The 13,200-nt window shown below is 41.2% G+C and overlaps 1 protein-coding gene and 1 long non-coding RNA gene across 17 annotated transcripts in view; one reads left to right on the top strand and one right to left on the bottom strand.

Moving 5' to 3' along the window:
* The window catches only part of Cpeb3 (cytoplasmic polyadenylation element binding protein 3), a 188,642-nt gene that overhangs the window by 103,223 nt on the left and 72,219 nt on the right, over positions 1-13,200 (top strand). For 10 of the 16 annotated variants that reach the window (XM_042262928.2, XM_015995567.3, XM_015995564.3 and 7 more), the window contains one exon: positions 9,682-9,705. The exons of the other annotated variants lie outside the window; for them this stretch is intronic. In XM_042262928.2, the coding sequence (XP_042118862.2) occupies positions 9,682-9,705 (24 nt within the window). The remainder of the gene's footprint in view (positions 1-9,681; positions 9,706-13,200) is intronic. 16 annotated transcript variants of the gene reach the window in all.
* The window catches only part of LOC143271048 (uncharacterized), a 33,998-nt gene that overhangs the window by 18,608 nt on the left and 2,190 nt on the right, over positions 1-13,200 (bottom strand). The gene's annotated exons all lie outside the window — the stretch shown is intronic.

Raw genomic sequence — 13,200 nt, 5'->3', positions numbered from 1 at the left:
TTTTGGTTTTGTTTGTCTCTTTGAGACAAGGTCTTAGCATCATAACCCAGCCTGGTCTGGAATTCTTTTGATTCTCCTGCCTCAGCTTAGTGGTAGCCATACACTGGGTCAATGCTAGATATTTTAGTGCCTTTCTCTATAGTAAGCACGTTCTCAGGCCAATTAGGTTCTGGATCAATCAGATAAAGTTCAGTCCCTGGTTCATGATAAGTTATCAGTAGGCTATCCTGTTTTAATCAGCATACATTAAAGCATTCTATAGAATTCCCCTTCTAAGGTATCTCAGTAATGCTGGTACCGTGTCACTCATTACTGTTATTTTTAAGTTTATAAAGAGATGAAAAGATCTTCCTGAGAAAGATGGATTAGGATCGGAGGAATGGGAAAGGTTAAAATACCCACTTAATTTGTAATAATGCATGAATATAGCAGATAAAGATGTGCCATTTCTATCTTCCTTGTTCAGGTTCTTTATGGAGATTTTATCTTTATTATTGTTTGCCTGGTTTTAGAATCACTGAACTAAAAGTATTTTTTCAGCTACTATAACGACAAAGAAAAAAGAGGAACATTTGGGGACAAACCTCACCCTCTTTTTGTGAGTTTACAGTCTAATGCAGGAAATGGGAACTTTTTGGTCTTAACCTTAAGATGTTATGTGGAATTTTTCTATGACTCATTTCTGGTAGAAGCTAAAAGGCAACATTAGATGTTTGAATACGAGTGTGTGTGTGTGTGTGTGTGTGTGTGTGTGTGTGTGTGTGTGTGTGTGTGTGTGTGTGTGTTTATTCAAGTGAGCAAAGATTGTACACAGGGCCTCCTCATTCATGCTAGAAGAACTCTACCACCAGCTACATTCTCAGTCGATTGATTAGAACTTAATGTGTTACCTATTCAAATGGTAAATGTTTAAGCCAGTTGTTGTGGTGGTACATATCTTTAATCCCAGCTCTCTGGAGGCAGAGGCAGGGTGATCTCTGTGAGTTTGAGACCAGCCTGGTCTGTGTAATGAGTTACAGGAAAGCCAAGGCTACACAGTGAGACCTTGACTCCAAAAACAAATAAAAAATTGTTGGAGGCTGGAGAGAGCTAGCTCAGCAGTTACAAACACATATTGCTCTTGCTTTTAGAGGCCCACATTCTGTCTCCAGCACCCACCATGTTAGGTGGCTCACAATTGCTGAGCTCCAAGAGGACCTGAGGTCTCCAGTGTTTGAGGGTACCCAAACACATTTACATACACACACGCACACAAATAAAAAAATAAATCTTTTAAAAATGAAGTTGCCAATTAAAGACACAATATTTGCTAGCCTGAGGATGTAGATCAGTTGGTAGAGTGGGTGCCTGGCATACAGATGCTCTGGGGTTTGGTTGTTTATAATCCTAGATTTCATGAAGGCAAGGTAGGAGGCTGAGAAGTCCTAGGTTCCTTCACTACATGAGTTTGAGTCCACCTATGGCTGGCTACATGAGGCTCTGTTTCAAAATTTAAAAATAAAAATTGTTTGCAAGGCTTGCTTTTTTTTTTTTTTTTTTTTTTTTTGAGATACCCTAGACTGGCCCTGGAAATTGCTGAATAGCAAAGGATGACCTTGAATTCTTCAGTATCCTGCTGTCACCTTCCAGATGCTGGGATCCAGGCTTGTTTTGTCATACCCAATAAGTGTGGGAGTTCTGCTCTTTGTATATTTGTTTGAGACAGGATTAGAAGGAAAGTAATCAAGTGACAGTCTGCCCTGTGGTGACTGGTGTGTATGTTAAACATCTTAAATAAAACAAGACAAATATACTTGTTAGTTTACAGGCTACAAAACTAAGGCAAGAAATCCAAATGTTAATGTAGTGTACATACATACATGCATGCAAAACACTCACCATACATGTAAAATAAATAATTTAAAAATGGTTATAATTAGGAATTAATTTCAGGAACCAGGCGTAGTAGAGAATGCTTTTAATCCCAGCACTCAGTAGGTAAGGGTAGGTGGATCTCTTGAGTTCCAGGCAAGCCTGGTCTACAGAGTGAGTTCCAGGATAGCCAGGGATACACAGAGAAACCCTATAACCAAAAAATAAAAAGTTCAAAGATCCTAAAAAACTCCCAAGGAGCCGGGCGGTGGTGGCGCACGCCTTTAATCCCAGCACTCGGGAGGCAGAGGCAGGAGGATCTCTGTGAGTTCGAGGCCAGCCTGGGTTACCAAGTGAGTTCCAGGAAAGATGCAAAGCTACACAGAGAAACCCTGTCTCAAAAAACCAAAAAAAAAAAAAAAAAAAAAAAAAAAAAAAAAAAAAAAAACAAAAACTCCCAAGGAAACTCAGAGCTGATCAAAACAGTAAGAGAAGTAACTGGATAAAACCTACAGGCGGAGCAGGGTGTGGTGGAACATACCTTTAATTCCAGCACTCCGGATGGAGAGGCAGGAGAATCTGAGTTCCAGGCCAGTCGTCTCTATAGCAAGTTCCAGGGCTACACAGTGAGACTGTCTAAACACTAAAACAAACCTCAAATACTAGAATAAACCTAAACAAGGAAACGAAAGACTTCTATAATAAAAACTTGAAAACGTGGACCACCCTGAGGCTGTCAAGACCTCTGTGGGGAAAGGCTGTTGCTATGCAAACCTAGGGATCTCAGCTAATCATCCGGATACATGGAAATGCACACGGAGAGAACAGCTCCACATAGTTGTCCTCTCACTTACGCCTGTGCACTGTGGCACCCATTGCCCCATAATAATAATGTAGACGTCACTGAAGGAAGTAGTTGGAGGTAGAAAGTCCCCCTGTGCTCATGAATGGGCAGACTTAATATTGTGAAAACGACTGTATTACCAAATGTGATCTGCAGACTCAGTGAAGTCATCATAGGAATTCTAATGGCATTTTTCCCAGAACAAAAAAAAATTCTGAAGTTCCTCTGGGCACAAAAGAAATTAATCATAAACAGCAATGCTGTAGGTACCATTATAGTACATCTCAAACCATATTATAGAGGTATACTAAGTAAAACCGCATAATACCGGCACAAAACAATGTGTAGGTAGTAGACCAATAGAATGGGAGACACAGGCCAAGCACGATGCATATTTGCCATCTCAGAACTCAGGAAGTTACGGCAGAAGGATTGCCATGAATTTTAGGATAGCCTGGACTACTACTGTTTAACAGCCTGTCTTTTTTTTTTTTTTTTTTTTTTTTCGAGACAGGGTTTCTCTGTGTAGCTTTGCGCCTTTCCTGGAGCTCACTTGGTAGCCCAGGCTGGCCTCGAACTCACAAAGATCCGCCTGGCTCTGCCTCCCGAGTGCTGGGATTAAAGGCGTGCGCCACCACGCCCGGCTTAACATCCTGTCTTAAACACAGGAACAGATAGGAAGCCAGGCATAATGGTGTTCACTGTCATCCCAGCACTTTGTGGGCGGAGGCAGAAGGAATAGGAGTTCAACATGAGTTGGTCACCAAAAGACCTGGTCACCAAACAAGACACACGCAGCTATAGCTCCAGCCACCTAATCTTTGACAGGAGTGTCAAGAAGATACACAGGAAAAAGGCAGCATCTTCAAAGCATAGTGCTTGGGAAACTGGTGGCCACATGTAAAAGAATGTAACTAGACCCTTAACTCTCACTCTACAAATATATATGTGCATATTCAAAATGGATCAAAGACTTTAAGGTCTGACACTTTCAAACTGCTGTAGGAAAGCATAGGCAGTGTATGGGCACAAACTTTCTGCGAAGAAAGCATAGGAAATAATCCCAAGAATTAATAGGTGGGATTGTATGAAATTAGAAAGTTTTTACAAAGCCAAGGAAACTAAAGAATGAAGAGATAGCCTATAGAATAGGAAAAACATGTTTGCCAGCTATACCTTTAGCAGAGGATTAATATCTAGAATCTGTACAAAATCAACACCACCACCCTCATCCAAACAGTTAATGGGGGTAATGAGTTGAATGGACACGCCTCACCTCAAAGGAAGAAGTGCAAACGGCTAATACCCGGAAAAGTGTTCAACATTCTTTTTGTTTTGTTTTGTTTTTTGAGACAGGGTTTCTCTGTGTAGCTTTGCTCCTTTCCTGGAACTCACTTGGTATCCCAGGCTAGCCTCGAACTCACAGAGATCCGCCTGCCTCTGCCTCCCGAGTGCTGGGATTAAAGGCGTGTGCCAACACCGCCAGGCTGTTTTTTTTTTTTTTCCAAGACAGGGTTTCTCTGTGTAGTTTTGGTGCCTGTCCCGGATCTCACTCTGTAGACCAGGCTGGCCTTGAACTCAGAGATCCACCTGGCTCTGCCTCCCGAGTGCTGGGATTAAAGGCGTGTGCCACCACCTCCAGGTGTATTCAACATTCTTAGCCATAAGACAAACACCTTGATTTTCTTTCACCCCAGTCAAAATGACTATCATCAAGAAAACAAGTGACAATGGTCTTGTGTGGTGAGTCACACTTGAAAGGCACAGAGGTAGGAGGATCAACTATGAATTTGAGGTTAGCCTGGGCTACACAATGAAACCCTGCCTTAAATAAAGAACAAACACAAAGATGTGTACAGACTCTTATATATTGCTGATGGGAATGTAAATTTGTGTAGCCACTATGGAAATCAGTATGGAGGTTCCTAAAAAACTACACTTCTGTATGTATTATCTAGCACCTACCAGTAACACACCTAGGTGTATACCCAAAGGATTCTAAGTCAGCCTTCCACAGAGATCGCTATGAATCCATGTTTACTGCTGTCAGCCTAAGTCTCCATTAATAGATGGAAATGTGGTACATAGCTATTATAGCACATACCCTTAATCCCAGCACTACAAGGCAGACAGATCTCTAGAGTTTGAGGCCAGCCTCATGTAAATAGAGTGTTGCAGGACAACCAGGGCTACATAGTATGATCTTGTATTTAAAAAATATGGTACATATAGAAAATGAAATTTCGCTTCTGAAGACAACTGAAATTATGCAAGAAAATGAGTGGATCTGGAGATCATTATGTTAAGTAAAATAAGCCAGGCTTAGAAAGACAAATATCACTTTTTCTCATGCAGAATCGATACATACACATATACATCATCACCACCACCATCATCACTACCGCCACCAGCAAGCACCACTGCCAGCACCACTACTAAAGAAGTAGTAGTGGGGGCTATAAGAGGGAAAGAAGATGTCTGAAAAAAGGAGGGAGGAGCAAGAGAGAATAACAGACACATGTGTCATGAAAGCAGAAAGGAACACCATACGGGAGCAAAAAGAAACCAACCAGAGAGAGAGGAAAATGAGGAAGGCAGCCTGGGGCAAACAAGAGCAAGGTCTTATGGTGTATGCATGTTTGAAAGCGTCACAGTGAAGCCCATTTCCATATAGATAAGCCAAACTTTCAAAAGAGCCAGGCGGTGGTGGCGCACACCTTTAATCCCAGCACTCGTGAGGCAGAGCCAGGCGGATCTCTGTGAGTTCGAGGCCAGCCTGGACTACAAAGTGACATCCAAGACAGGTACCAAAACTACACAGAGAAACTCTGTCTCGGAAAAAAAAATTTAAAAGATTTCAGGCTAGGGAGACAGCCTATTGATGAAGGGCTTGTCCTGCAAGACTTGATCTATGTTTGATCCCTAGAACTCACGTAAATAAGCTGGCTATGGTTGCATGTGTACTGGCTGGGGAAGCTGAGGCAGGTGGATCCCTAGGGATCACTGCCCAGCCCTCAAACAAAAATTTAAGAAAAAAAAAAAATCAAATTCACGGGTAGAGGTATAGTTCAGTGTTTGCTTAGCATGTACAAAGTCATGGGTCTAATCCTTATCACTACTTTAAAAAATAAGTTTTTGGGGTAATAGACAAAAATATTGCATCCTACTGTATTGATACATCCATACATGGTACACAGAAAAGAAATTAGTCATGCCATGTGTGGTTATGTACACTTATAATCCCAGCATTTGAGAGTTAGAGGCAACCCTGGCTGACCTGGAATCTGCTGTGTGAACCTTGAATTAATTTGGGAATACAACCACATCTCTCTTTTCCATCGACACAGGGTCCCACTGGTAGCCCTGGCTGTCCTGAAACTTACTCTGTAGACCAGGCTGGCCTTGAACTCTCAGAGATCTGCCTGCCTCTGCCTTATGAGTGCTGGGATTAAAGTGATGCCAACTTTCTAGGTTGCAGTAGGAACTGGGGAGAAGGAGGGCAGGCATTGAACCTGGCTCCGACAGACACATCTGCAGACAGGATCTCCCTACTCCTTTTTATTTTTCTATGTGCTTCATTTTGTGCTGGCTGACATGATTTTATTTTTAAGATTGTAATATAATTACGTCATTTCTCCCTTCCCTCATTTGAACTTTTTGTATTCAATATTCTTCCTTAAAGTTGTATTTATTTCTAGAGGAAAGCACTACTTTTTTTTCCTCCCAAATTCTTCTTCGGTATTCATTACCTTATTGTAATGGAAGCATTTGACTCAGACTGGACTATTCACAAATAGTCCTCATATAAACAAATTAATCAGATTTTAAATTACCATCAGAATTGGCTTATGTTCTACAGACTTTCAAAGCATGCATTATTCTCTCCCTGACTGTGTACTCTTCTAAGAGGCTATGTTTGTTCAGTACCAACTTGGTACCCAGTCTTGTGTGTGTGCATGAGCAAGTGTTCGTGTGTGTGTGTGTGTGTGTGTGTGTGTGTGTGGCAGCCAGAGGTCGACATTAGATGTGTTCCTCTCTCATCTTCCACCTTATTTTTGTGACAGGGTCTCTCACTGAACCTGGAGCTCCCCAATTTGGCTAGGCTGGTTGGCCTCCCCAGTGTTTTTACCTGGCTTTTTTTTTTTTTTTTTTTTGGTTTTTTTCGAGACAGGGTTTCTCTGTGTAGCTTTGCGCCTTTCCTGGAACTCACTTGGTAGCCCAGGCTGGCCTCGAACTCACAGAGATCCGCCTGGCTCTGCCTCCCGAGTGCTGGGATTAAAGGCGTGCGTCACCACCACCCGGCTTACCTGGCTTTTTATGTGTGCACTGTGAATTCAAACTTGGCCTCACACTTGTGCAGCAGGCACCTAACAGTGTCCTCTACAAAGTTCATGTTGGGGAACCATGTAATCGATCACACACACACACACACAGAGAGAGAGAGAGAGGAGAGGGGAGAGGGGAGAGGGGAGAGGGGGGGAGAAGGGGAGAGGGGGAGGGGAGGAGAGGGGGAGGGGGAGGGGGAGGAGAGGAGAGGAGAGGAGAGGAGAGGAGAGGAGAGGAGAGGAGAGGAGAGAGAGATCTGGGCATGGTGTACCAGACATGATGGCACATGTCTTTAACCCTCAGAGGCACCTCTGAGGCAGAGACAGGCAGATCTCTGTGAGTTCCAAGCTAGCTGGAGCTATGTACTGAAGACCCTGTCTCCCTGTCTCAGCAAAGGCAAAACCAAAACCAAAACCACCAAGGTGGAACATATTTAAATTCCTCAGTGAGGGATAGAAACAAATCTCAGTATCTCGGATTGCTTCTTAAATTGGTTGTCTATTCTGTATGCTGTCCTGCCATCAGGAGCCCATCTACAATTCTGTTCAGAAATGGAAACTGAGAAGAATCTAAAAATCATGAACTTTAAAAGAAGTGTTAACTCAAGTTCTCATGGAGGTCTTTTGTGCCTCTTCTTCTCTCAGTTCAGAGTCTCATTCATCCCACCCCCTAAAGCCAGGATCTATTCACTTTGTGTTACCAGATGTTCAGCAGTTATAGACCGAGTGAACAACGTTCTAATTCTTTCAGGCGAGGTGGTAAGAACCAGTGGTCATTGGTACTTTTGTATTCTAATCAGATTTTTTCGTGGAATATCTACCCCGAAATCAGAGAATGGTGGTGGTGGGTTATTGTTAGGGAGTCCACTGAGTAATTTTGAAATACAAAGTACTTTTATTTCCTCTCCCATTATAGATTTTTTAGTGGTGCATCAGGCAACAGTGACATCACTGGAAGTGGGAGAGAAGGGACAAAGGAACAAGATAGAATGCCAACCTTATTTCACCTCTTACAAAGTGTTAACCTGAGTTATTGTGAGTGAAACAAGCTGCTCCTTTGGGGTCCCACTAAGAAGCCAACTATGACTTATGACACTTGAGTTGGGAGATGAATTCCAGGTTTCTAATATGACAAGTATGAGCCCTTTTAGATGCTTTGGAGCGCATCCCCTGTAGAGTGATGGGAACAATGGTAGCTGTGTCAATTCAAAAGAGAATTGTTCACTGCAGGTTGTAATAGGGTTGGGGGAGACCTGAACTGGGTAAGCCTTTCTCATCTGTGAGTGGAGGGAAGTCCAGGGGACAAAGGTGGAGGTGAGTGACAGAGAATGGAAAGCAGTGAGACTTGTGAGTGGCTTCAGTGATGTTGCTGAGAAGTCTGGAGTCTTTGAGGAGTGCATTTTCTTCCCTTCCCATTATCCTATACTACAAAGGAGTCCATATTATGATCCTTTTTCAGCGTGAATGAGTTTTATGGCATTTTATGCTTCAAAAATAGATTAAATGCAGTTTAAGTTCTCATTTGTTTTTATAGAACTGAAGGTTTCAAATTTAATCTTTCCATCTGAATACCACAGTAGGTAACTGCTGGTAGATGAAGCCACAGGTCAGTTCTGCTAAACACTGACTGGGCCTAAGTTGTGAAGAAGCCGACCTTCACAATTCTGTTATTGCAGGCTGCCTTGGGCAGATCCAGAGCCTTGATCTATCTCTACTTTTCATTTTGCTGATGTTAAACAGTATTTTCTCCTTTCTGTGATATATGATGAGATGTGGAAAACAAATGGAGAGAGTAAGAGGAGCTTCACTAAGTAAGAATTTTACAGAAACTAGGCTGGAGAGATGGCTCAGCAGATTAAAACACTTGCCAAGCAAAGTGTGAGAGGACTGGAGTTTGGATCCCCAGGACTCAGATAGAAGCCAAGCATGCGTGCTTGTAATCCCAATACTCGGGGTAGTAGACAGGATCCCCAGGGCAAGTGGCTAGCTAACAGTCAGACTCAAACTCTTGATTCAACAAGAGACCTTGCATCAGTAAATAAAGTGGTGAGCAATTAAGAAAGACACATGACACCAGCTTTGGGACTCTGTATATATGTGTGCACATACTTGCACATGTGTGCGTCTACATACATGTGAACTTGTATACATACAAAAAATCACAGAAATGGATTCTTTAAAAAAAGAACTAATGAGCTATAACTTCTATACATTTTCAGGGCATTTGTGAAGTATGTATGTGTGTGTAGTAAGTTTGGAATGCCTACCATATGCCACAACTTTTAGTTATTTAGGATATTTTTCCTGTGAATGATGTCTGATGGTAATATAAAGTTCAAACGAAGATTTACAAATTATTCTTAGGAAGAAGCTCTTATCGTTCTCTGATATAGATAACAGGCCCCAGTACCCCAAAAATCCCTTACAAGGCTTATGAGGCTCAGTTCTCGCAGCTGCCACGGTCATTCAAGTTGTTCTGACGGTGATTTGGCGTAATGCTTCAGGAAGGTTTTTCCCTAGTGTGTTAGCGGTGAAGCTGAACAGGATCTCAGATTAATATTTCAACAATACTTTGAAAATGTTTGTGTGAACATTTCTCTAATTTCTAAATTCACTATTTTGATACAAATACCCATGGTTTTCTTCTGTGTTTACATGCAGCCAGGAGCTATGGGCGGAGACGAGGTAATTTTTTTTTTAATGAGATCTTTTGCTTGCCAAACTGTGAGTAAGTATGAGTATGTGCGTGTTTATGCCTGTGTGTATATAAGACAGTAATTAATGTATGACCTGATGTTCTAGCTTAATTATTTTAGAAAAGTAATTCTTTATTACTTTTATTATAATTATTTATTATAATTATTGGTAATTTGTTCTTTTAGTCATAATAAAGCTATAGCAAAGACAACTTTATCTGGAAGTTTTTGTTGTTTGGATTTTTGTGACTGAACATGAGGGAAATAAAGACCAAGTGTATCCTTCAACCCTATATTTCTATGTTCTTTTCATGTGATTTAGAGGGTAGAGGCTCAGTTTTGGGGGGCAATTTTTGATTTTACTAAGTTGTCTGGTGATTATCTTTTCTGTTGCATCCAAATGCAAGGTTCTTAGGCTAGGAGAAACTTACACTTTAGGGCCTCTTCCAAGTTCTTTACCCACATTTGTGTGTGTGTGTGTGTGTTTCTTTAAAAGAGACACCACAAAATGTGCTTTAGTCCCTTAAAACCTAAACCTAACTAGTATAACTTTCATTTGTGTAATGCTGTACCCCCCACTTGAGTATTTCCACATCTGTAACTATTTACAAATGGTTTGAGAAGTAGCAAGAGGAAGCAGCCTAGCTGATGGGAAAAGTGGGAAGTAAGGTGAGCACACCTGGGCTGTGCTCACAGCCTGTGACTTCGAGCTGGCTTCCTCATCTACAAATTATGAGTTAATGGAACCAACCTTGTCCAACGTCATAATGTCCAAAGTTTTGGGTATAAGGAAATGTGTACATATCCATCAAGCGTTCCACAAATGTAAGATGTTTGCTGCTGATTGCAGAAGCTGAGGGGGTGGCATTTGCTGGCTGTGTGACTTCGGGTTAAAGCTAGAGCTGATATTAGAATCTTGCCTCTTTGTTTCATATTTGCTAATGTTTACCTTTTATCAGAATGCCTCTGACTTTGGTTGTCAGAAAGAGAAAATAATGATATTAAATTGATAGTATCTTATTATTTATTGGATAAATTAATATTGACTGAATTTAATGTATGTGTGATGGAACATTAATTATAATCATTTTTACCTTGGGAAAATGCATTTTTGTATTTTTTTGGTATAAAGTAACTTATTTACATAAATTTTATCTCTAGAACATACTGCTTTCCTTTAGACTGAGAAAATTTACAAATGATAGATAATTGCTTCTTTTGTCAAAAACCTCAACAAGGTAGTATACATGGTCACTTGCATTTAAAATAATATGGTGACAAACAGTGAATAGTAATATATTTTTTTTTTTTTGGTTTTTCGAGACAGGGTTTCTCTGTGTAGAATAGTAATATTTTTATGTAGACCTTAATCATAAAGCTAAAGACTTTAATCACATCTCTATCTTTATCTCACTCGGCATATTACATCATTTGCCATTTTGTACAATCCTTGTTTCATGTTGGTAGAAGATGCAGGAAGGAGCAGGGAACAGCGTTTTCCTAGGAAGTAGAACCCTCCTGGAGGGTAGACCCGAGGGGCTGCCCTTTCCGCACGCATGAGACATTCATGTATGGAGGCTGCCTCTGCTTTCCTAGACTTGCCCTTCCCCTCAGTTGCTCTCGTTTTTTGCCTCTCCATCTTTGTGAGCCATCATTTAGTCCGTGTCCTCTGACTCCCCACTGAGGCTTCCCGTGGTCTAGTAATCCCCACTGACCACCAGCAGCATCTCTTCTCACTCCATCTTCCTTGGATCCATCCCTCTGTGTGCTCTGCTCTCCTCTGGTCATTGCCAAATCCTGACCACTCAGCCACTCTTCTAAGTCTTATTTCACTAGTGGGAACCAAGTTCAAGCCTTTTCCTTTTTTTAAATTACTTCATTTTTGTAAATTGTTATGTGTATGAGCCTTTACGTGTGTGTGTGTGTGTGTGTGTGTGTGTGTGTGTGTGTGTGTGTGTGTGTGTGTGTGTGTATGCATGTATGTATACACCCTGTGTGGGCTTGGTGCCTACAGAGACCAGAAGAGAGCATCTGACCTCCTGAAACTGGAGTTAGAGATGGTTGTGAGCTGCTGGGAACCGAACCTGGGTCCTGGGCAAGAGCAAGTGTTCTTAACTGCTGAGCCATCTCTCTGACCCTGCCAAGCCTTGTCTTTCTAAGAAGTCCTGCCCAGTGACCTTATAGTTTTCTTCTGCTTCTACTACCTTGTATTCTTCCTGTCTTTCCTTTGTACCCCGAGTCTTCATTTGAAGATAAGTTACTTGAGGACAATTGTGACTTGTGCCTCACACTGTGTTCTGTGTATGGTCATATTAAATACTTATTAATAAGGATTATTTTGAAATAACATTCATCTCTGTGAAAAAGTTTGCTTTATATTTTTTTAAGTTATTAGCTGGAAATAATGGTATTTGCTTATAATCCTGGCCACTCAGAATGCTGAGGCAGGAAGATCACTTGAGCTGGGAGTTTTGGGTCAACCAAATAAAAACCATGAGCTTCTAGTTCTAAAAAACCAAAAATATTAAAAATTACTTGGTAGACATAGAGGCACACACCTGTAATTCTAATGCTTGGGAGGCTGAGGCAGGAGGATTGCCTCATGTTTGAAACTAGACTGACATACACAGACAGCACCAGGGTCCCACAGTAATACCCTTTCTTGACACCTCAAAAAGTAAGGCTTAGTGGCACATGCTTTTAATCCCAACACTTGAGAGACAGAGGCAGGCAGATAGATCTCTATGAGTTTAAGGCCAGCTTGGTCTACATGGTGAAATCCTGTCTCAATAAATGAATGAATGAATGACTTTAATAATTTTGAATGCCTTCGTCTTCTTTGTATCAGATGCTATGCTAACTGTTGCCTATAATATTCTGATTCCCATTGATTTCCATTTTCTTAAGTCTGCAGATTGCTACTCATAGATGAAGTAGGGAATGAGGGTATAGGGTAGAAGAAGCAGGTGGCAGGTGAAAATGTTTGATATATGCTTTTTATTTAGTCTTCCATTCTAAGAGAGAAGGGGAAAATATCACTTTCTTTAAATATAATGATGGAGCCATGTGGGATGGGGCAGGTGTTCTCATATCTGATTCTCTTTCCCCATCCCTATATGAACTGTCAGGCTTTTTCATTGCCCATTATTCATGTTGTGAGGATTAAGTTAACATTTAGACTACACAAAACATCTACAAAGTAAACACGGATATATATTAATTACTTCATTCTATTTGTGATTAAGAATAGAACTGCCGGGCGGTGGTGGCACAAGCCTTTAATCCCAGCACTCAGGAGGCAGAGGCAGGCGGATCTTTGTGAGTTTGAGGCCAGCATGGGCTACCAAGTGAGTTCCAGGAAAGGCACAAAGCTACATAGAGAAACCCTGTCTCAAAAAAACAAAAAACAAAAAACAAAAACAAAAACAAAAAAAACAAAAAAAGAATAGAACTTGCAGGACTGGAGAGATGACTCAGTGGTTAA

The sequence above is a fragment of the Peromyscus maniculatus genome, chromosome 1 (assembly GCF_049852395.1).
Source record: "Peromyscus maniculatus bairdii isolate BWxNUB_F1_BW_parent chromosome 1, HU_Pman_BW_mat_3.1, whole genome shotgun sequence".
Taxonomy (NCBI): Eukaryota; Metazoa; Chordata; class Mammalia; order Rodentia; family Cricetidae; genus Peromyscus; species Peromyscus maniculatus.
This window is presented reverse-complemented; position numbering and strand designations above follow the sequence as displayed.